Genomic DNA, 23,826 nt, shown 5'->3' with positions numbered 1-23,826 from the left:
GAGGAAAGTATTTTGGAGCTGGTATGTTAAGAGGCTAATCTACAGACAATGAAATGCATTGGTCATGACTAGTCCAGAGCTGGTCCAGTGTCCAAGAGAGAGCTGGTCCTTAAGAGATGAGGACCCCTGTGCCTTCCCACTTCCACCATCTTGGACTTGGCCATCATACCTGACTTTTTCCAATGCTGTGTGCTGGGCATGACTCCATTAGGCAGGGACTTTTTGGTGGGTTCCAAATTACTTTGCCAACTTTCCAGGGAGGGTATTATCTTCTACCACTTCATGTTCTAACCTTAGCCTTAAACCCACGCCTTTTAGAAAGGTGACATGTTTTCCTGTCTTAGGCATGGCTGCCATTTATTTCTCCCCTCCCACAACCCAAATCCCTGGTCTTTGCTCCCCGGGGCTGCCCCTTTTCACCGCCCCACAGAAAATTCTTTTGCAGGCAGAAGTTTATGAAATTATCCCATCGTCTTTATAAAAGTCCCTACTTACATAAGAATTTTTCTTCGTAATAAGGATTTAAAGCACATTTCTCTAATATTCAGACCAAATGCACGGTGTGCCGTATGCTCAGCTCTTCAGGGACAGTTTCTGCCATCCTCCAGCCGTCTTTGTGTAGCGTTGCATCTCCTTCCGGGGACGTCCCTGCCTCCCATTATCAGCAGCCACCGACAACTCAGTTCATGACACAAAACAATGGGGCCACTAGTCCCTCAGCGCAGGGGCTCAGGTGGACAGAGCCTTATGCTCCTGATTTAAGATGAACAACGAGTGCCCATTTAGCCCAGTAGTTAATTGGAGGAGAGGTCATCCCCCAGAGGACGGTGTCAAGGGCCACGGACCTCTGGCTTCATCTCTGTGCCCAGCCTTTAAACTTCCGATTCCTCCAACCCCCAAGACCTAGTCCGTGGACCTCTGTAGCCTTCTCATGAATGTGACAGGACTGTGCTTTAGGAAGCCTTCTGCGTTAAGATTATGGGGGCAGGGAAAGCAATTTCTAATATTTAAAAATCAAGCCACTCTGGGATGCCACTGTCCAGGAAGCCCAGGGAACTAGTCACGGCCAATTCAGGCAGCCAGGAGAAGGGAACCAGGAAACGTCAGCCTCAAACAAGAACCAGTAAGACTGCCACTGGCTGCAGAATCTTGGAGAGGCATAATGCCACCAGTTCTACAGCCCGCTCACAACTTATCTGACAGCACTGTTTTCCGACATCACCTCTAGACAAAGACTCAAAGTTACTTAGGCTGCTCCCATTCCCCGCTTAAGTAACATCATTATTAAAATATGACAGTCGCTCACCCCCCCCTTTTTTTTTTAAAGCCCAAGGCTGAAAAATCAAACAGCGCCACAAGGAGAATCATTGTCACTGGGACACCCAGTCAACACACACACCGTGGGGAAGCTCCATTTCTGTTTTACCTTATTTCCTTTTCATTTCTACTCTGGGTCTCCTCCCAGCACCACCAGACTGAGCTCTTTTGGTAAGGGATTCTAATTAATCTTTGTACGGAGAGGGAATAGTTGATACTCAGCTGTTTTACCTTGCCCGACTAACTATGAGCTTGAACGGTACTCTCGAGAAGACCAGTGATTTGATTAACTTGAGGCTTCTGTTCAGATGTTGAGTAAGATTTCTGTAAGCCACACTGGGGCTAAAATCGCTGTAGAGCAGAAAGACTGTGTATTCCTCACCTAATACATGTAGGAGAGGGAACCCTAACAGCCTGTTTTTTTTTTTTGTTTGTTTTTTGTTTTTGTTTTTGCCAAGGCACAGTTGCATGCAAGTCAAGGGCAAGCTTGTTTATTTCTCTTGACTCCAGCTCATTATAAGACATTACTTCTATGAGTCTGGAAGGCACTGGGGTTAACCACAGGGCTTGGGGTTTGACAGTACTGGTCTCAACCCCTGCTGCCACCGTTTCAAAACCTGGCCACCTAATCTTGCTTTGCTTATGGATGATGTTTCCCCAACTTTAAAGTGAGGTCAGTGAGAGCCGAGCTAAAGTAAAGGACTGAAATAATGCGCTGAGCTAACTGTGGGCCCTGGTTAAAGCACACAAGTGATGGAAATCCGTGCAGGAGATTACGACTGTCTGACCACAATAGATGGTTTATTTTAAATATTTCATTGTTCTTTGTACTACATAAAATCTCATTTCCTGCCCTTACACAGTCAGCTATTACCTCTGCTTACTTCCTCACATGGCTTATTGCTATCTTTCCTTGTTTAGCAAGATTACCAAAAAGGAATGATGTTTTTGTTTAAAAACACTGCAAAGTTTTGCTGAGTTTTAAAGGTTGCAGTATACTGGTGAGCTCCTCGTCTGTCTCATTCTCCCCTTTATATTGCTGCTTTACTATTTTTTTTTTCTTTCAGACTTCTGATTTGAAGCAACTCCAGTTTTCAGTTCTCCCCAGGAGGAGCCAGGAGATGGTAACGGAATCACAGTGGCTGCTTCTACTTAGGTTCCCCATCCCCTCCCATGAACAACCAGCTCCTGGTACTGAAGCTGTCAAGATCAGTAGAGGTGATTAAACTGTTAGCTCACAGTATCAATATTTTTAGGATAGACACAGGATACAAATAAACGCCAGGATTTGTTCACGGGCGTGATTCTGATACAGAAAAGCCCATCTCTAAGTCAGATGAAGTATACAGAGGTGTAGCTGATTATTCTGAATAATTAAATGGTGTCAAAACCAGCTGTGATGAATAGCGCTGGGGTCTCAAATCATAAATAATTGAGAAAGCAGAGTTGCATTTGATCATCCTGATCAAATTCTGTCCTCCAGAGGATAAATGTTTGTCCTGAATACCATCAACATGGTTAAATGCCTCAATATTCTTGCTCGGTCATCCAGTCAACAGTCAATTGAGCTAAATCACTTTAACGCCACACACATTTGCTGTCCTCATGAATACAAAATGTTTGACTTAAGCCATGTTCTTCGTTGTGGACTAAGCACCTTTCTGGACCAGCATACAATAGCAGCATTAAATACTTGACGAGCTTTTGTTCAGTCTTCTCTCTACCACCTTTCCCATCATTTTTTTTTCCTCAATAAAAACCTAAACGCAAACCAAGTCAAAACACAAACGAAACAAAAACAATGCCAAACTCACAACAGCGGCAACCTCAGAGAAAGAATTCACTTGAGATGTCAATATAATTGCCTTTCTGGTGACGTTTGGGAATTCCAAATTTGCATAGAGACAGGGGTTCTGGCCCCATTTTTCTCGTTGTTCACATGAGATAATTGCACCTCAGAGCTGTGTGTGTCCATGATGGTCCCCGAGCGCTTCCTTCCCATTTGTATTTGAGCCCCAGAACCAACTGTGTCAAGAGGCAGGGAAGAAAGGCTCTTCGCCATCATTCCCATTATACAGTAGGAAGGGAAAGAGGAAGAAACCCACTCGCCCCTACAGCTCGAAGACAGCTGAGCTGCCATGAAAGCATGCCCTGTTCCACACAGCCCCTGCTGCCAGGGATGCGCCTCAGTAAAGAAAAGGGCAGTCTGTTTAATGGCTCCTCATTGACACCCTGTCACTGCTGAACTGGCACGGAACCCAGAGCTGGCAGAGGGGGACCTGCCAGTTCTCTACCTTGTTTCCTACACACCAGCTCTTAAAATCACGAGGCTGTGCTAACTCCCGTCTTCTCTCCAAGAATTAATACACACGGAAACAACAACAATCAATTAATAATTAACCCAGCACGCCATGGAGGTTTATTTATTTATTTATTTTAGCCTAACAACTTTAGAATGCGGGTGACATTAGCACCATCTTCTTAGGATGAGGAAACTGGGGAGCAGAGATGGAGCCTTATGAAACTCACTTCTGGCAGAGCCAGCGCTTTCTCTGGTGCCAAACCTCCTGTCTCCACCATACCGTGCGCAGCCCAGAAATGACACAGAATCAGGGAGCTCGGCAGTGGCACTGTGTGACTAGGCAGTGTGACTTCATCTTAGGATTAAGACGAAGGACTAGAAAAACCTATCCCCAGTAATGGTCCTCTTGTTAACCTCTATGTCCTGTCCTCCACAGATGAGCAGGGAGCCAGACAGGTGAAACGAACTCCCTCTTTCTACATCTGGCTCGGAAAACGTTGCTGAAAACCATCAGTGAGAAGAGAAAGACATCTCCGGCTGGCAGAGTTATTGTTCTGATAGGTTTAGAATAAATGCAGATCCCGCTGTCAAAAATCCTTATGAGATAAAAATAAACTTTCTCAAAAGTAGTTTCCAGTCTTGAAACATACCTCAAAATCTTCAGAGAAGCCATGCTGGCTATTAGAATAGAGCTCGCCGATGTGTTTAACAAACTGTTTGACGGGAATGGCTTCCATGTCGTCTGCAAGAAGAAAATCAGACTCAGGTCACACAGAATATGTTCACAAAACCAACGGCACCGGAAAAGCAAATCCTACATAGGAAAAACATTTGACGAAAATGATAAAATTCTATCAACTGAAGTAAATTTCTGAAGAAAGGCTTGGGACTTCATTTTACATCAAGATCTCGTTAGGATTGTGAGTTGCTCTTAAGCCAGGCTAAATAAGGTATTTCACACACACACACACACACACACACACACACACACACACACACACACCTCTCTGCTTTCACTTTGAAGAGAATTTACACAGTAAAGGAAATACATTATACTCTACGCTAAAAGTCTGCTTTTACCAAGCGTACCCATTTGCCAAGATATTTGGCACTTCCTAGGTTTTTAAACTTTAATTATTATTCAGTGGCTAGGGCTTGAATGTGAATGATCTTTTCCCCTCGGACAGACACCCCATGCCAGCTGTGCAAAGCCTCCTACAGTTAAGTGTTCAGAATCTTAGTTCAAAACAGCTGTGTCTATACGGTGCCAAAGAATCAATTTGATGGAATTAACGGACTTTTTTTTTTTTTGGTTTTGACAGCCTAGGTGTAGATTCAGGAAGACGCTACACACACCAATTTATTGTAGCTTTGCCACTCTGAAGGGACATTTCCAGCTCAAGGAGCCCAATGCCTGTTTTAGGTTTATTTACAGAGATCCAGGCTGATCCTTGAGTGTCTGCGAAATGGCCACGCCCACTTCCTCCCTCTGCCAACTCCTCCTCCCTCGGCCCTCCCCCACAAATATTTCCCTTTAAAAAAATGTTCGGCTGAATTTGAGATAAACAACAGACATGACATTTACTTTATTCAGAGTGAAAGATCTTTGGCAAAGGCACAAACATCCAAACTGCCGCAGATGCTTTTCTTAGTAAAGGGTATGAAGATCTCTATGTGTAAATGAGGTCCTACTTTGGCAGGAATTTCATAGATCCAGGCCTGACAATCTGATTTCTCTTCATCTGGTGACAGTTAACATTGCCTGTGTCATTCCTTCTCTACGTTCTTTGGAGAGAGCAAAGCTCTAGGGTGACTTTTTGCATCTATTGACATTTGAATCCTTCTTCAGTGGGAAGTTGCCACTCTTAGACTCTGTTTAAGAAAGGTGACTCCTATGTCCGTAACCTAAGTTGCTCAGCACCGAAACATTGTTTCAATGGGATAGCTTGTCCTACGCAAACACAAACTCTGTGTGAAAGATTAAAGTCCTGATCACTTTAAAAGGAAACTTTATGAAGAAAATTGCCAAGTTATTTACAAATATTTCAGGATTGAAGATGTTCATGAATATGCAATCATTTTGTACGCCCAAGAAATCTATAGCTTCCATGATGTAACCAGCATTAACAAACTAAGAAGAGCCAAAATGTTTGCCCAGAATATTTAGCAGAATGCTACTCAAGAAAAGTTTCCAAAATTATCTGATCATTTAAAATGTTTAGAAGTTGGTGAATTCTATAATAACTGCTATATGGCAATGAAGGCCCCTCAGGCTAAGCTGGAAAAAAAGAATTAATATGCACAAAAGTATAAGTACCCAAGTATAAGCACATCTTTGCACTTAAACAATATAAACGGTTCTCAAGGGCAGAGCAGCATAGACAAAAACTGGGTGACAGAAAAGTTTTATTCCACGACCACTGGAATTTCCAGTTCCCATAGGGCTATGGCGCTAGGAAAGGGCATGGAAGTCGGTTCAAAATGAGAAAAAAATTACGGTTGCTATATTTTGATATTTTACATGTAACATCAAGGATTTTCAAGACATCAAGATGCTGAGGTTTAAAAAAAATGGCATTTTGAAGGTCACAGCACATGGCAAATCATTAAAAGAAATACTTTAAAGTTCACAGTAAAACACCTTTTTCCTATAACGTGGTCAACTGTGATGCCCATCCTAATGTCACATACCCAGAAATCAATCTGCCTGTTGACCCCATGGTGGGATGCAGTAAGACCTAAGCCGGGCTCAGTAGGGTTGCCATGGAAAAATATGATGCACCATTTCTCCCCTTTGCATTTTTATCCAAGGAAACTGAGGCATCTTTATTCCACACCGAGTTCCCAGGCACCACCAAAACCATAAAGGAAGTAGGAGACAGGCAGATGTGCACACAGAGGCATACTGCGCTGACCTTTGCCAACTACACAGATAACACGTCACTTGTCCATCACTGAAGACAAACAGCAGAGGGCTCATATATATCTTTTCTTTCTCACGATAAATATAACACAGCAACTAACTAGAAGCCCTGACCAACTCCCTCTCGAATGGTATTTCTATTAAGTTTCCTCAACCATTTTGAACAGCACTGCAGGCCCGAACAACTAACTCGGTTTTTACCTGGAAAGATCCAACTCGGTATAGGAAAACAGCTATTTACGGGATACTATTTCTACCTGAACGTGTTTGCTTACAGATGACAGCAGGACTAATTAACGACCAAGTGCTTTGCATACACCTTCTATGTGCCCTGGTGTAGGTACTACATGCAGCCTCCCCTTACAAGCAAACGACTTCTTCAAGTAAAGGATGCTGTTCGGGTTTGATTTCCTGTGGCTCTGACCAGACGCTCTGACCAGAAGCACCTTGGGGAAGGGAGGTTGGAAGCTAAGGCAGGCACTTAGGAAGACAACCTGGAACAGACTACTGTCCAGGTCCACATACCTAATGGATGGTACCATTTGTAATGGGCCGGGCCTCTACATCAGTTAGCCATCAAGAAAATACGACACAGATGTGCCCACAGGCCAATCGGATGAAGGTCATTCCTCAATTAAGTTCCTCTCCTTTCCGAGGTATGTGAAGTTGACAACCAACATTAGTCATCACAGACTGGCATGGTCTAGAAAAGCTGGCTGCTGACCCATAACAGCGTGCTCCAACTCACTCCAAACTTTATGTTCCACTGTGGGTAATCACATTTACTGGCTGAGCACCCAGGATCAGCCAGCAGTTAGGGAGACGGTCCCTGTTCATGGCTGACGTCTGTGTCAGAAGTCAAGTCAACATAATGAAAGACCCCAGCTTAGCTGCTGTAATGCCATTTTGCAAGGCTTTCACACAAACCAGTGTAAGTTCAAGGTAAAGTTGGTACTCCTAGGCGGCCAAAACAGGATATCTGTAGTCAGATACCAGGCCTAGGAGGGGAACGGACAGTTCTGGGAAAAACTACATGTGCCCTAGATAGGGCCAAGTCAGCTATTATTATCAGATCTTCATGTCCCTGAGGAACTCGTCCCCAAGTGAACCCATCGCCCCATCTGAACTGACCAATGGGATTCCTGTAACCATGCTTCTACTTCTGTATGCCTGCTCCGCCAGGCCGTTTCCATATAAAAGACCCCCTGCCCAGCCTGAGGGTGCACAAGTCTTCCAAAGAGACTCTGACGCCCGCAGGTACCTGTGCATCGCTCAATAAATAACCTCTTGCCGTTGCAGCCAGTGGTCTCGACTGTTCCTTGAGTTCAGGGGTCTCCTCCTGAGGGAAAGACCACTCTGAGGGTCTTTCAATAAGATAGTGAAGGAAAAGCCAGTGTGTAATCTCCAGACTGAACACTGCCACTGCTGTCAAAACCTGGATGAGGAGGGGAGACCACTGATGCTGTGAGGTTATGGGAGAAACTTGAAGATGAAAGGTGGGCAAACTCCAGGCTTAGAAGTAAAGTCCTAGGATATATGGGGAGACCACGTAAAGCTGGAGTTGGTCTAATTCAAAGAGAGCAACCATTTGGCCTGTCCTGGTTGCCAAAACCCACAATACTCTGAATGCATTTTTTATTTTTAGAGGAACCAGGTGAAGGGAACAGAAATGTTTTTGTGATAGACCTATGGATGCTTGAGGCCGCTTATCTAAAGGGAATACAGCGCTGAGCTTTGGCCCGGTGGAGTCTGAAAGTTAGGATAGTGAAGAGAGAAGCATGGCACTGAACACAATACCTTGGGTAGGCTGGTAAGCAACCATCATTTTGTGCTAGTATTTTTATTTGTAGAATTTTCTGCTATCTTAGATTTGCTAGGTGAAAATGAGGCCACCACTCCTGATCACTAAACCCCGCGATTATACAATGTTTTATATAATCAACTGAGAATCAGTATCTAAAGCGTGGACTTTGTTATCAAATATGATCATTCTTAGCTTTTGGGATGAGAATTAAACCAGGAAAAAGGTTTTTTATAGATAGTTTTCATCTGGGCTCATCCACAATAAATCCCTTATCCTACCTAGTCCCTGACATGATGGAGCGTGAACAGCAACTTTAGCCCAGAGAAGGCATCAAAGCTCAGATAATGATGTTCTCACACACCAGTCCTGGGAATAAAGAAAAATGCATTTGAACATAAAGAAAATCCGCTTCACAGATGCACAAGGTAAGGCCCTGCATCTTCAGAACCAAAAGAGGCAAATCTCCAATACCTTAAGCTTCTCCAACCAATTCACTCACGCTAGCTCTGTTCTCTCCTTAGCTTAAGGAAAAGAAAAAAGTTAACTTTCTTGCTGCCATCTTTGGTTATAGCAAGGGCTAGCCCCAACTTCAGTCTCTTACTCAGCCATCAGGAGAATGAAGCTCATTTTACCAGTCCCGTCTAATTAACTCCTTCTCCGGGCCAGGCACATCCACTCCGCGAAGTGAGCAGAGAAGTCAGAGCAAAGCCTGCCTCCCTGGGATTCCTTTCCCCTATCTGGGAAATGGCAGCAATAACAATGCCTTAGTCACTAAGTCAGTGGTTCTCAACCAGTTTGAGGCTCAAATGACCCTTTTACAGGGGTTGCATATTTACCTTGCAATTCAAAGCAGCACCAAAATTACAGTTACGAAGTAGCAACAAAATACTTTTACAGCTGAGGAACTGTATCAAAGGTTCCTGGCATTGAGAAGGTCGAGAGCCACTGCACTAAGTGCTCTGAGAAATAACAAAGTAAGGACCTGCCAGAGGCTTGGCTTGGCATTTGGTGACTTTAGTAACTATGAGGTGTCATTAGGCACACTTGTTCTCTCTGTATTATCTGATCCAAGGGATAGATGAAATGATCTAGAGACACAAGGCACTTGCCTGCTGTCCTTCAGCTATTGGAGGGCTAGGATGTCTCTAGGGCCAGGCTCACCCTGAGTGCAGTGCCTTTCAGACCTGACACTTGACCAGATCCTTCCCATGCAAATTACCGAAGTGACATGTTTTGCTTTAATGGGAAGTTTCGCTTCCTGACAAGCTCACACTGGCTCGCTGGTCACCTTGTTGACGTTAGGTAAAGAAAGGTACTAAGTATTTACTTTCTTACCAATGCTAGCTGCTGGGTTCACTGGCGAAAGCTCTATTTAAGGAAAGATCCCTTTTGCTGGCTTGGGAAGTGGAAGGGCATATACACAGATACATTAGGATTTCAGAAATCCTTAGGTTACCTATTCTGTAAAGAAGAAAGAAGGAAGAAGGAGAAAGGAGGAGGAGGAGGAAGAGGAAGAGCAGGAGGGAGGAGGAGAGGAGGAGGAAGAAGAAGAAGAGGAGGAGGAGGAGGAAGAGGACGACGAGGAGGAATAGGAAGGAGAAGGAGGAAGAGGAGGAAGAGGAAGAAGAGGATGAGGAGGAATAAGAAGGAGGAGGAGGAGAAGGAGGAAAAAGAGGAAGAAGGAGGTGGAGGAAGGAGGAGGAGGAAGAGGAGGAGAAGCAGGAGGAGGAGAAGGAGGAGGATGAAGGAGGAGGAGGAGGAGGAATAGGAAGAGGGAGGAGTCGGAGTCCCTGTACAAGGTTTATTTAACCCTCAGTAGATTTCGAACCTTATCCCAATTTCATCCAATGCCACCCGTAGCAGTGAGAACATGTAAAATTCTACTACCAGGCTCCATTTACATCCTCGATGCTTTTCCAGTCCTCCCCACCAAGGCACTACCAGGGGCCGCTAAACACATTTCTAGTGAACAGACCTCAATCTCAAGAGCCCAGTTCCCCTCCGACTGCCCTTCCAACCTCCTCAAATTCAGTTTCAGGTTCCAGGCTTAGTATGACCTCTGTCTGTGTCAACTTAGGAAAATGAAACAAACATGAAAGAAAAGAGCACAGTCAAGATTTTAGTCCCTGAGTTACGAGCACAATCAATAGATTTTCGTCTAAATCAAACTCTTCGGATGTAAGGAGTATTTGGAGATTAGAGCATTTTATTTCCTGACATAAAAAGAAATCTTTTCATTTATGGCACAATGAAGTCAATGAAGAAAGGGTTTCATTATAGTCAAAATGCCAATGAATCTCCTTTGGAGATAATCTTTGTATAAATAAAATATCCCAAAAGGGTTGATTTAATCCCAATGGTTTAAACAGCACATATAAAACCCTTTCTATGCTGGCACCCAGCTGAAGCCAGTGACCTTCAAATTATTAAGCTATATTTTAACCGCTGGAAAAGAGGAACCATTTCTAGATTCTTAGGCTACTGGCAGCTCCCACAGTTTGTTTTATAATATGCTTATTAGAAAGCTAAGCTTTCCAGAGAAAGCGTTTTTAAGGACATTTGTTTTTGACATGTTGCATATCTGGAACTCTCTTCCAGGGTTTGAAGTGGGTTAATTTCATGAACTAACTTCTAATTTTAAAATGCTTATCTACGACACAAGTCTAAACGAATGATCTACTACAGTAAATACAATCTTGAGGTAAGGCACTGTGGTGGTTTGAAAGAAAACGACCTCCAAGAAGAGTGGAACCATTAGGGGCTTTGGCCTTGGAGGAAGTTATGTCACTGGAGGCTTTGAGGTCTCTTGCTTAAGGCTCCCTCAAGTGTGACAGTCGACTTCCTGTTGCCTCAAGATGTAGCCCCTTCAGTTCCAGCACCACGTCTGCCTGCATGGCACATGCTCCTCTTCATGATGAGAATGGGCTGAACCTCTGAAACTGTAAGGGAGCCACCCAATTAAATATTTTCCTTTATAAGTTGTCATGGTCACAGTATCATGGTAATAAAAGCCTTAAGTAAGACATATACTTTGGTAATTCTTCACTAATCGCTAATGAGAATCTTACATTTGCTGACTCAGAAGAATTGTACCTGGCCAGGTGTGCAGCTCATTGGTAGAATTCTTGTATGGCAGATCCCTGGCATCTCGGACACATACAGGTATGCACGTATATACATACCAAAAATACACACTTACACACAAAGCGACTTTCCAGATGTTTGGTTATTTTGCCATTTTTTTTATTATTATTATCGACATTGTGTGGTGATGAGTTCCAACCACAAGCCTTGGGGAATGCAGGTAAGCATTCTACCTATGAGCACCTTAGTCGTGCTGTGGAGCGTAGGGAGGGGTTGACTCCCTGTATGACACAGGCTGGCCTAGAAGCCGTGAGCCTCTTCCTCTGCCTCATGACTGATTCTTTACAAGTGACGTCTATCCACCTAAAAACTGTGCTTGTCGGATGAGTCACTTGCAAGGAGAAAAGTGGCTCCCAGGAATTTCCCAGCAGTCACCACATATTCCGGGCAATATTGGAGGGAAGCGAGGATACAGACTGCTCCTGCCTAAGCCACGGGACGAACCAACCATCCATCCATCCATCCATCCATCCATCCATCCATCCATCCATCCATCCATCCATCCATCCATCCATCCATCGTGACGGAGCCCGTTAGCGAATATGCACACTGAGAATGAGTATACACACTGCTCCCGTGTAAAGCGAGGGGACGGACCATCCGCCGTGATGGAGTCTGTTAGTTCCTCTCTCTGCTTCTCTTCATACCAGTCGCGGGTCCCCCATCAAGGATAAAAGTTAGTAAGAAGAACCCAGGGTGTCACAGGACCCATCCCCACCCGCATTTAACCCTTTAGCTGTCTACCCAGCAGGAACAAGCAAGGCCATTCTGTTATCTATCTTGTCTCTCTGACAAGTTCTAGTGAGAAAAGGCTGTCTAGATAAAGCCAATTCCAGCAACACCTAACGACAACATATGCAGACACAGAAAGGGACAATTACGTCCCTGACCATAACCATACCCCATGAGACTCTCAAACACAATTGCTTTTTGTTAGCCAGAGAATGGCTGTACCTTGAGCTTCATGCAATGGCTTTTATAAACTTTTGAATGTGTTGCGAACATTCATGTATCCATCCAACAGCAGAAATTGCCTACTATGTGGTAGGTAGTCTTACAGCCCCCGAAAATACACCCATTCGCCCTTATATAGTGAAGATAAAGTGATTTCAAATAAGTAAAATAGATTAGCTGGTAAGAACTTTGTGATAAGGAAGTGGACTGACTGGTATTTTGCAGGTAAGGAACAATAGCACTATTCAAAGTACTTTCTCTGTATTAAAAAGCAATGTCAAAAAGATGCATAAGATATCCAAATACATGTATTCTCTCTCTCTCTCTCTCTCTCTCTCTCTCTCTCTCTCTCTCTCTCTCTCTCTCACACACACACACACACACACACACGTCAGCAGTACCAAGTTCATATCTAACAAAAGGGAAAAGGATGTGCACACAAACGGTGGGTGAGATCTTAAAACCAACAGCCAGCCCCGCTCCAAGCTTCCAAGACCTGCAGCATCTCTAGTGTGTCCTAGCAATCCTTATCACACTGTAACCGTTCGAGGCTCGTGCTGTAACAGACCACTCTAGTAACACAAACAGCACCACCCAAGTGTCCAAGGTTCCAAAAACGCTAACAGTATATGGAATCTTGGAGGAAAACTCACCTTTGAAAATATGTTCACACATTATGACTTAAAATCGGTGTATTTTCCACGTTGGAGCTGTCACTTTTTTCTCCTTATGGTGACGCTGTCCTACGCTAACCCATAGGTATTTTCTTCTGCAATGAGGATTTTATTACTTTGTAGATATGAAAAGGGGCCAGATTTTATGACATTAGCCTTAGTGAAATAAACCTTGGACCGGGCAAGCTTCAAACAGCTATGACAGTGATATTTTGTCATGTGCATCATAGAAAACAGAACAAAAGACAAAGCAACCCACTGGGGACGCTGCAGTGCCCACTTACCCGGGATGGGAATAATAGGAATACTTTCGTTGGGGACCACCCGAGGTGAGTTGCTGTCTTCCACATAGAAGTGAGCAGTCTGGAAACATTTTCTGTGTGGAAAAGGAAAAGAGGGCAACCGTGAGCACAGAAGCACACTGTGTCTGAGTTTATCATCTCAAAATCCTTCTTTAACAGCTTCCCCAGCTTGAAACATCGCACAGCACGGACGGCAGACCCAAGGAAAAGTGGTAAATGCAAAAGCAGAGCGTTCGGCCCCAAGGTCTGAGGGCATCGCCTATCACAGCCAGCCGCAAACACAGAGCCCCAAACAACTCGAGTAAGTGAGAATTTGGCACAGAGCAGCCTCCTGCACACGCTGTGAGGACACTACCCCGTTTCTCTCCAGCTGACGGGTGACAGAGGAACCGTCTGCTAGTCTCACCAGCCCCCCAAGTACCAAGTTCAAAACCACACCTTGAATCCCCTCCAATACAGCCATCAAACAACCCTACTGCATAATGGCACCACATTGTCTGTGCTTAGCCAAGGCCCCAAATCCTCAGACAGCTTTTAAAGGGGTCAAGGGGCTTCAATAGGATAAGCATGCCCCAAACAGAGGTTCTTTCCAGACAACCTCTAAGGCTGGGACAGAAACCTGCAGGTGTTTTCTGCTTGCCTTCGTCTGAGCTTTGTTTTTACCTGTACTTCAAGCAAAGCAGGGAACACACACTGGTCATCCCAGGACAGGCAGTGAACAGCAAGGCTAGGAGCAGCTCACACAGCCTCTGCCTGAGATGCTGGCCAGCCCTCAGCTTTCCAGCATCCGCGCGTCACTGCCTGCTGAGGCCTTAATGAGCTGCCGGAAAGACGGGCTGAATATTTAATGAGGCGGCTCAGTGTGAATGGCTATTGTGACCAGAGAAGGGTCCCTGTTCATCTGGCTGAGGGGCTTTACAATAGCTGGCCCTACTGCTGCGTCTTTTAGCCAGGCGGGCGGCATCCTTCTGGTGCTCCCAGTCACCAGGCTCAATCTCACTCCTCCTGTGTCTCATGCCAAGCGACACTTAACACGCCACAGCTTTGCATCATCTGGGGTGTGTATTCCAACTAGTAGGGATAAGTCAACTTTTCTTCAGGGTATCTTTGCTCATAGAATGGAAAAAAAAAAAAAAACCAACAAAAACCCTGGGACGTTTTCAGGAAGACAAGGAATGCAGGAGGGTGGGGGGAACTAGGGAGAAAAGTCAGTCACTCGAACAAACCAAACCAGATCCCTGCAACACCCGGGAGACCTCAGAGACATGTAGCTCTCCCACAGTAGGGTGGCACTCATTCCAGAATGAAGGCTTTTCCTTTAAATAGTCTGTGTTTTCACATGGAAAGGGTACTTACTGCCTTACAGCCGTCTGTACTGCTCTTCCAAGTCATAGGGGTTCCTTAACATAAATGGCTTCAACCCCATATATACTGCAGGACTGGCCTTGAAGAACCCTAAGGGAAGGTCAGGGTTCTGCAGGAGCCTGACATTTATAATAGAAATAGAAAACTTGTATTTATACATAAAAGTGTGTGTGTGTGTATACATGAAGTAGAAACCCTATGTATTGAATATATAGGTATATATACCTATATATATATAGGGTGTATATATATTCAATAGCCTTTACCTTGCTTGGGTTAAGGTGTGTGTATATATATATATATATATATGTATATACCTTACCATATCCATATGAAAAATAAGACCGCCACATCTGAAATGCCAACTTCCTTCTCTCTTTAAATTAGTTGCTCATTTTTCACTCTTGATTTTCTCCCCCCCCCCCTTCTCACTGCCTGCATGAAGAGACTTGCAGAATGCAATCCAGCAGCTGAAACATGGATCATAGACAGTACAAATGAATGGGAGCCTTACTTGTGTAGGGCCCTAGCTATAGGAACTCTGCTTTTGTTCAGTTACTCGGCAGCCTGAACAAGTTCTCAAAGTCACTTAGATAAAGTTACACACCGCACCAGCTCAGCTTTAAAATACAGAGTAACAAATGAACAGCAACAACAAAAATAACAACCACCTAAAAACTTCTGGGCTGGGAACAGTAGCAAACGTGTAATCCCGGCACTCCCCAAGGCCAGCTTAGGCTACCGGTGTGAGACAAGTCTCCAAAATGATTTTAGGTTTTAAGACTGCAAATTACACTTAAGACAGAAGTGGTTAGCACATGGAATTCTGTTACTGTTACAGTCGGACAACCTTGGAAGGTACAGACCATAATGTGGATTATTATTTAACTTATATTTTATTATTATCGTTATTTGCTAGAAAACAGGCAGACCGTCTGTCTTGCTGTTAAATGTAGGACTAACAGCTGCACATTATCTTTGGGGGAAAAAGCAGTGTGCTGAAGCGAATCTCACTCCTGTGCCCCATGTGCTGCTGTTTATAATGGCTTTTCCCTGGAGCAAAGTGACGCCATGATTGCTATAGCAAAGCTGGCAAGTCAAAGTGACACTGTGATTGCCAGAGCAAGGCTGGCAAATGGGGCCAGGGTCGGGAACCTGGGAGATAAAGCTGTGCGCATCTGTGCCTGGCTGCACATCCCATGCTTTTATCCAGCACAGGACGTGGGTAGGCATATCACCCCAGAACCTGGAGAAAGCGCCTTCCTTTGAATGCAAGTTTTATGACCTATGACAGGAGTTAGCTCAGGGCCTGGCCAGAGCATTTCACACTCTGCCACTGTCCAGCATCCTCAGAATCAGCTCCTCAGCCCAGGCAAGAGCTGGAGTCATTTAGAAAGACCCACATAGGAAGAGATGATCCTGCCCAAGAGATGAGCGGGTACAAATGAACTAAAGGGAAAGATCAGTTCAAATCATGGCAAATCCCCCTCCTTCCTCTAGTCACTATTAACATTTTGGGGACTACCCTTCCATACCTTTGTACATTGGCTTTTTCAATAGTTTCTGGTCATTTTCAGTGATGCTGGGAGCGGGGAAAACAGAACAGACAAGGATTCTGCCTTCTTGCCACTTACGTTTCCATAGGAAAGAGAGCCACACGTATGTGAGCAGTTGTGAGGAAATACAGCTTAAGTGGATAGGGGCTAATGGGTGAAGGGGAAAGAAGGAATTTGAGCTGAGACCTAGGAGGGAAGGACAGGCCCACAGTGGGGGCAGAAGAACATTCTAGGCAGAGCCAGCAGCTACAGAAAGTATCTTACAACAGAGCAAACCCGGCAGGTGTTGTAAGTGAAAGGCAACCTGAGACGCATGCCATAAGGCTGGACAAAAGAGCAAGAGCCCCAGCATACAAGACCCAGGAGGCCTTTGTTGGCTTTTCTAGGAGTCTAAGAGCCTTGCAAAGCCAATGAGGACTCCAACCTATGCTGGGATGCACCTTTAGCTATCGCTTTGAACAGGCTTACGTGGGCTGCTGTGTGAGACGGATCACACACCATCAAGAAGGTAAGAAGAGGGGCTGGAGAGATGGCTCAGCGGTTAAGAGCATTGCCTGCTCTTCCAAAGGTCCTGAGTTCAATTCCCAGCAACCACATGGTGGCTCACAACCATCTGTAATGAGGTCTGGTGCCCTCTTCTGGCCTGCAGGCATACACACAGACAGAATATTGTAAAATAAATAAATAAATAAATAAATAAATAAATATTAAAAAAAAAGAAGGTAAGAAGATTAACCAAGGGCTACTGTTGTGATCACTCCAAAACTCATGTGGGGGGGGGAGGAGAGAAAGAGAGAGAGAGACAGAGACAGAGAGACAGAGAGAGCAAGTGCACAGAAAACATTCTGTGGTGTTGGGAGCTTCGCCCATGTGTAAGTGCTCTACCACTGAGCTACTTCTCCAGCCCTGCTTTATATATTAATAACAAACTACAATCCTATCATCAACATAGATCCCTTATGACAAAAGAGAGGTGATATTCTCATTACAATGTTGGCCTAACCAGCCACTGCATTGTTAGAATTGTTGCTTTAATAATCACATGCTAAGAGTCTATCCTGGGGCCAGGCTGCTACCAGCCGTTCACTGCACTCCCCAAATGCCATTTTTTCATGTGTACAAATCCTATACTCTGGTTTTAACTTTCTGATAAGGCAGAAGGTATTATATTTTAATTTCTGAAAAATCCCATGAAAAATGTTTAAAAAAGCAAAGGGAAAAATATCCACAAGTTTCAATTCCTCCAAACTTCTCTCGTGGATTTGATCAGAGATGCAGGGCTGCCTCTGATTTTTGAGCCCAAGGGAATGGAGACAGAATTTTTCCAAGTGTTCTCAAGCATGCCACTGAGTATGCAATTTCAATTTTCTTTGTAGTTCCAATTCTGTTTCAACTAACATAGCCTAACAATCCCTTCTTGAACGAACAGATTTCCAGGATAGTGAAAAGCCATTTCCAAAATTGCTTTACCATGAGTATTTTTATGCAAGTATTATTATAAAAATGGGAAAACGAAGTAGGTCATGTTTAGAATAATGAAGAAATATATTTACAAGTTTAGTTACAAAGTATAATCTAGTTGGTCACCACCATGCATTTTGTTTTTTCACTTCCCATCCCCCCATGGAGCTCGCCCCTCTCTTAAGGACCTAAGACTGGGCCACAGTATTTCCACTGGATTGACATCATTGGTGTACAGATAATCCAAATTATCTTCTGCCTTCCCAATTCCATACTAGCAGTGAATATTTTTCGGACACAGTTTCTATTTTGGAGAGTCGTTGGAATTTTGAGGGTTCCTAAAGGTAGACTGACTACCTGTTTGTCTATGTACCTGCCTGTTCTACCACTGTGATAGCAACTTGTCAGTCAACAGGGGTAAACTAACTGAAGTCCCGATCTTGTTGGTTTAAGAAAGCTATGTAAGACAAATCCTATACCTGGTGACAATCACCAGAGAAGGCCTGGATGGGACACAGCCCCTTGCTGAGGAAGCTGGTTTGCACTGTTCCTAGTTAAGAACTTCCTGAGACAGAGGGACAGTGGTTCCAGCCACTCTCTGGTGCTCACACTAAGAAGTCACTGAAAATGAGAAAACCTCAAATGGAAGGTGGGTAGGATCATAAATGTGCCCATAAAAGTCCTATGAGAGTTTACAGGATCCTGTACGGCATGAGAAATAGTCATTATGGCTGTAAGGGTGCTAACACAATCGAATTAAGTACACCAAAGGAAGCTGTGCAGCACATACTTGAGTAACAATGTCAAAGTGCTCAGTTCTGCTTCTGTTAGAATTGAGTGTCAGGAACAGGGCGATGGGTGGGTGTGGGAGTGCTCACGTTTAATCCCAGCACTTGGGACACAGAGAGAGGTGGATCTCTGGGAGTTCAAGGTTAACCTGGTTTACTTAGTGAGTTCCAGGGCAGCCAAAGCTGCATACTGAGACCACGTCTCTAAAACAAACAAACAAAAACAACAGAATGGCATTCTGGGTAGGATGCTAAAATGTTCTTCTATGCACACTAAATAAAAGCCTTTTGGAGGAGGGGGCTAAATTACAGAAAAGACATTTCTCAGTTTTTCCCTCCTAAGAGGCTAATTTTTAAATCACCCTTGCCCTTTACTCTGCCTGTCCGATAGCAAAAATCATTTTAGTTTCTGCAAAGGAATTGAAGTCTGTGGTATTTATTTAAATATTAAGTACTGTGCTCCGTTCTGGTATCTTTAGTTCTGAATGTCTGGTTCCTTGAAGAATCCGGAAACCACAGGGTTACAGGGCTTCCCATGACCTAACTCCATCAATAAACATGTATGTATCGGCGTAAATGAATTCAGACAGATTGTAATAATATATACAGCTTTAATGGGGAAAATAGACTTACAGAACCACCAGTTCCATGGAGAACAGGGAAGCAGAGAGAGTGGCAGCGGGCTCATGCTTGCTAGATTTATAAGTAAACATTAGCCCGAGGCGAACACGCCCCCCTAATGGGCTGGGCTTATCCCTACACATGTAGACCAAGTCTGAACACTGTCAGGTGGGAGCAGGGGGAAAACAACCCCTTCCATGAGGTATTTTCCCAGTTCAACTCAGTGGGTGTAAGAGACGGAACGGGAGTGTATCTGTCGCTTCTCCTGGTGTATCTTTCCCCGTAGTGAGCATCCGGACACAGGGAGCCGGTCTCCAACTTAAACAGTCATCTTGAAGGTAAGCATGTCTCCAACTGCATCAGATCATCAGATGCTGGACCAAGGCTGGCCAATGTATCTATCTGTGCCCACTTCCACACAAGTGCTAGGTAGCCAGGTGGGAACGATTTTCCTATATTCTTCTGTATCCATCCATCCTCTTTGAGAAAGCTAACGTGGACTTGTACATTGTGGAATGACTTCTAAGAAATGTTTCCATGAAAGTCAAAATTGTACGGTGGGGGGTATTTTCTCTAGCAGTTTTTCTAGTCTGTGTGTATTCTTAGCAGCTCGTAGGTCTCAAGCCCCCCCCCCCCGCCACCACTGCAGTCTAGAACTATGGGATGTCTGATTTCTTTTTGTTGCTGTTGTACAAGTGTACATACGAGTGTCTAAGGACACTTGAGCCTTATGGGTCACCAAATTTTATTCTTTAGGTAGCATTTCTAAAATAACTTTCCCGTCTTTCCAATAAGGGACGTATTTCCGTATTTTCGAGGAGAGAGACTCGGTCTACCGTTGTGGCAGCAGCTGTCTGCAAGCAGGATGCAGCAGCCAGTGACCCGCATCAGCTGTCAGCTCTACGTCCCGGAGCTCCCACCGAAGCCCGCACACACCCCAGCACATGGCAGGGTCTGCCGCTTTTAATTGGCCCTCACGACTAACGACACACACGCCAACATCTGCTCCAATAGCACAATCCAGTTTGAGAGTCTTACTCTGCCAACAACGTAAAGCAAACTACGGAGATGAGCAGGGGAACTAGATTTTAACACCCTTCCCTATTTCCTTCCAGACATCTGACATGTTCTCAAGGCAGAACACCCAGGAGGCCTGCATGTCTGCCCAACGCCCTCTCAGGGTGCCGTCTCTGTTTTTCTCCAGGTACCTGCTTAGACAACCCTTGATGGGGGCTAACAATTTTCTTATTTCTATCTCTTTCTGCTTGCCTGACAAGAATTTGAGAGTAAGCACACAGCCAACATTTTCCTGAAACAAAGGGCCGATATTGAGTCTAGAAACGTCTAAAGCTGCACTCGGCAATGCTGTCTATCAAAAGGTCCCCTCCAAAGGCATGCTGTGATTCTGAGATTTCCAGACATTTGGCTCAGCATGTCCATCCTTTTGACAAGCCTCTTTCCGTTCTCAGTCTCTGGCGTACTGCAACACTGTTTCTCTAGTGCTGTGGAAGCTGGGCCGGGGGCTGGAGGGCAATCCTAACAAGGGTTTTCGACTGAAATGAAAACTCAGAATTACAAACTGAACAAATATTGATATACAGAGACTGGAAATCAAGTCACTATCTTCAGATTAAGTTCAATGGTTTTCTAATCACATCACAGTGTGAAGGAGTTTGTTTAATTGCAGACTATACTGGGCAGTTGGCTGAGGCACTACGGAATATTAATTGAGCAATTCTAAGTGATTCATAGGCAGCCCTCATTTGAATTTACAGTGGCATACCCGCTAATAATCTCATTTATTTTCATGTTGTCAAGAGCAGAAATCCCATTAATATTTACTTTTGTAAATGGGTGTGTTGTAGTGAACTTTGTATACGTAAGAGCCACTTATTAACGGAAAGCTGCAAACACTCGCAAGGGCCAGCAAAGGAGGAGATTGAGAGCTGTGGTAAAAAGACTCTGACTGATTTATTAGGGCAAAACGTTTCCAGAAACAGAAGTGACACCCAGCAATTGAATGGAAAGAACGCGCACAACGCTGGGCTTTCCCTCAGGCGTGTCTGCCGAAGCTACTCCCGGTCTTGCTTGGAAGGCGGCCCAATGCAATGCTAAGTTGAGATTTTTCATACACAACAACCCACTTGCTGTTGAGTTTTCCCCACTGCCTGTTAAGCGATCCGGTTCATGCAGCTACAGTTTACACAGTGTCGTCTCCGGAAGGGCTCTTCCAGCACGGAAGACTCAGAAACCAAAATATGCTTCTGGTTGGCATATTTTCCAAGCCATGAAAGGGGACACAAAAAAATCTGACAAAACGTGCTTTGGGGGTAATAATGTGGTGTGTTTCACATCAGGGTGGCTGGGATTCTTGGGCATGCGTTTGCCATGCTCTGGACAAGTGGGAGAGGGGAGGGGAAAAATGAGGAGAGGAAAGAGAATGAGATCCACTGGGAGGATAGAGAGGCAGGAGAGGGAATACAGAGACTTGGGAGAAAGTGTTCCCAGGTCTTGGGGATTTCACACAGGTAGCAGCAATGTCCTAACTCATCCTTGTTATAGGTAAAAGTGACACACACAAAACCGTTTGATTTCCACATGAAGAATGCTGTTGGATGGGTAACTGCCTGTAGTGAATTTGAGAAAGGGGAGAAAATGAACTGCAGACACAGAAGTGGCCTTGAGATAATAATGCTCTTTTTTGCTCGACATTATTTTGCCAAGAAATCCTCCTTGGTCCTTAGGGATGACTGCAGGGCACTTTCAAGGAAATAGGGGAGCAGAGGTCACTTCCTAAGCCACATCCAGTAACCTGAGCATGCTCTTTTCAATATGTAAGCCAGATCCAATGGGATAAACCCCTCACAGTTCATCTCCCTGGGAAAGGCTTGACAGCAGGGTCTTTGAGAAAAGCTGTTGTGCCTTTATATCCTATCCTAGAATGTTCTGAGCACCCAGAATAAGGCTACAGGTGCTTATCACAGTTTGAAGAGTAGCCCTGGCTGTCCTGGAACTCACTATGTAGACGAGGATGGCCTTGAACTCACAGAGATCCACCTGCCTTTGCCTCCTCTGCTCTGGGATTAAAGGTGTGCAGTGCCATGTCTGGCTTGCTGTAATATTCTTAATAGCCTTAATATTTCAGCATCTAGGAAGACGCCGCGTGTGTTTTTACTGGTCATCTCCATTGTAGCAATACTTGTGAAACTTGAGAGTATCCTCCTGCCACAAGACACCCCACTGTCATCCAGGTGACATTCCCAACGATCAAGAACTGGTTCTTCTTCTTCTTCTTTTTTTTTAATATGTATCCATACAGGAACTTGGGAACAAGTGTCATAGACTGGAGAGACTTTCTAAGGCAGTGGCTCTCAACCTATGGGTCATGACCCCTTGAGGGTCAGATGGTCCATTCGGAGGGGTTGCATATCAGATATCCTGCGTAGCAGATATTTTCACTACAACTCCTAACAGCAGCAAAATTATGGTTATGAAGCAGCAATGATAATAACTGTATGGTTGGGGGTCACCACAGCGTGAGGAACTTTGTTAGAGGGCTGCGGTATTAGTAAAGTTGAAAATCACTGTTCTAAAGAAAAGGAAAAACCAGTGGTTCAATCTCCTTACAATAAATGGCAATATATCAGAAGTACACTGATACTATCGCTCCATCTCTGAAGAGTTAGCAGAGAGGCCATGGCGCCCAGCACTGGAAGGGTAGCTCCAGACACGCACTGCTAACTGAAACCCCCTTGAGTCAGAGGCAGAGGACAATGGGTCACTCTCTTCAAAGCCTCCCCGACACCCTCCAATGCCACCGTTTCCCTAACTTGATGCGGCAGCTGTATTTATGCATGTGCAAAATGACACGCTAACTGAGTTATTCAGCACGGCATTGTGTTGTGACAAAACTGACGGCCTTAGAGGATTGCTTGAACAAATCGTGGCATATCTATTTTAAAATCACCGCCCCCAAACCAGGGGAAGTATAGATGCCTAGAGAAAACTGTTACCTCAAACAAAGCCAAGCATGGGTAAGACATGTAGTATTTATTATATAAAAAGGGGCATGGAGACAGCCCTTATCTGTTTAGATATCAAAAATTCTTGAATAATGTATAAATTACCAGAGATGAGCCTCTGTTGTAAGGAGGTGGACGTAAAGTGGGCAGACAGAACTGTGAGTTATGCCAAATACTACTTATTTAAAATTTAAGTCAACTTCTTTTGAAAACTTTGACACTTGAGTCTGGTTTTCAGAGTTTTATCCTTGGCTCAGGATCTGGAGCCTCAGAGGCATGGCCCTTCCTCGTGTCCACAGAGAAACAGGTAAGAAAAGCTTTGCAGAAGCAGGGCTAGAAGGCAGATATCACATCAGGCTTGTACCCAGTTCCTGTGGCTATGTGTAGTGTTGTTCTTTCAGCATCGCTGGAGGCTTTCCTTCCCTCCTCATTCCAGGCTGAATTTTTGAATGGGTGCAGGCCATGTGAGGAGATGAGAGAGAGAGACAGAGAGAGAGAGAGAGACAGACAGAGACAGAGACAGACAGGCAGAGAGAACCAAAGATGGAAGAGAGAGAGAGAGAGAGAGAGAGAGAGAGAGAGAGAGAGAGAGA

At 44.5% G+C, this 23,826-nt stretch overlaps 1 protein-coding gene across 2 annotated transcripts in view; it reads right to left on the bottom strand.

Moving 5' to 3' along the window:
* Ptprg (protein tyrosine phosphatase, receptor type G) overlaps positions 1–23,826 on the bottom strand; it is a 685,269-nt gene that overhangs the window by 31,562 nt on the left and 629,881 nt on the right. For both annotated transcript variants that reach the window (XM_013346852.2, XM_026779901.1), the window contains 2 exons: positions 13,403–13,494; positions 4,270–4,361 (listed from right to left, as the gene is read on the bottom strand). In XM_013346852.2, coding sequence (XP_013202306.2) covers positions 4,270–4,361; positions 13,403–13,494 — 184 coding nt within the window. The remainder of the gene's footprint in view (positions 1–4,269; positions 4,362–13,402; positions 13,495–23,826) is intronic.

The sequence above is a fragment of the Microtus ochrogaster genome, chromosome 6, assembly GCF_000317375.1.
Source record: "Microtus ochrogaster isolate Prairie Vole_2 chromosome 6, MicOch1.0, whole genome shotgun sequence".
Taxonomy (NCBI): domain Eukaryota; kingdom Metazoa; phylum Chordata; class Mammalia; order Rodentia; family Cricetidae; genus Microtus; species Microtus ochrogaster.
The sequence above is the reverse complement of the archived record's forward strand: the minus strand, read 5'-3'. Positions and strand labels throughout refer to the sequence as shown.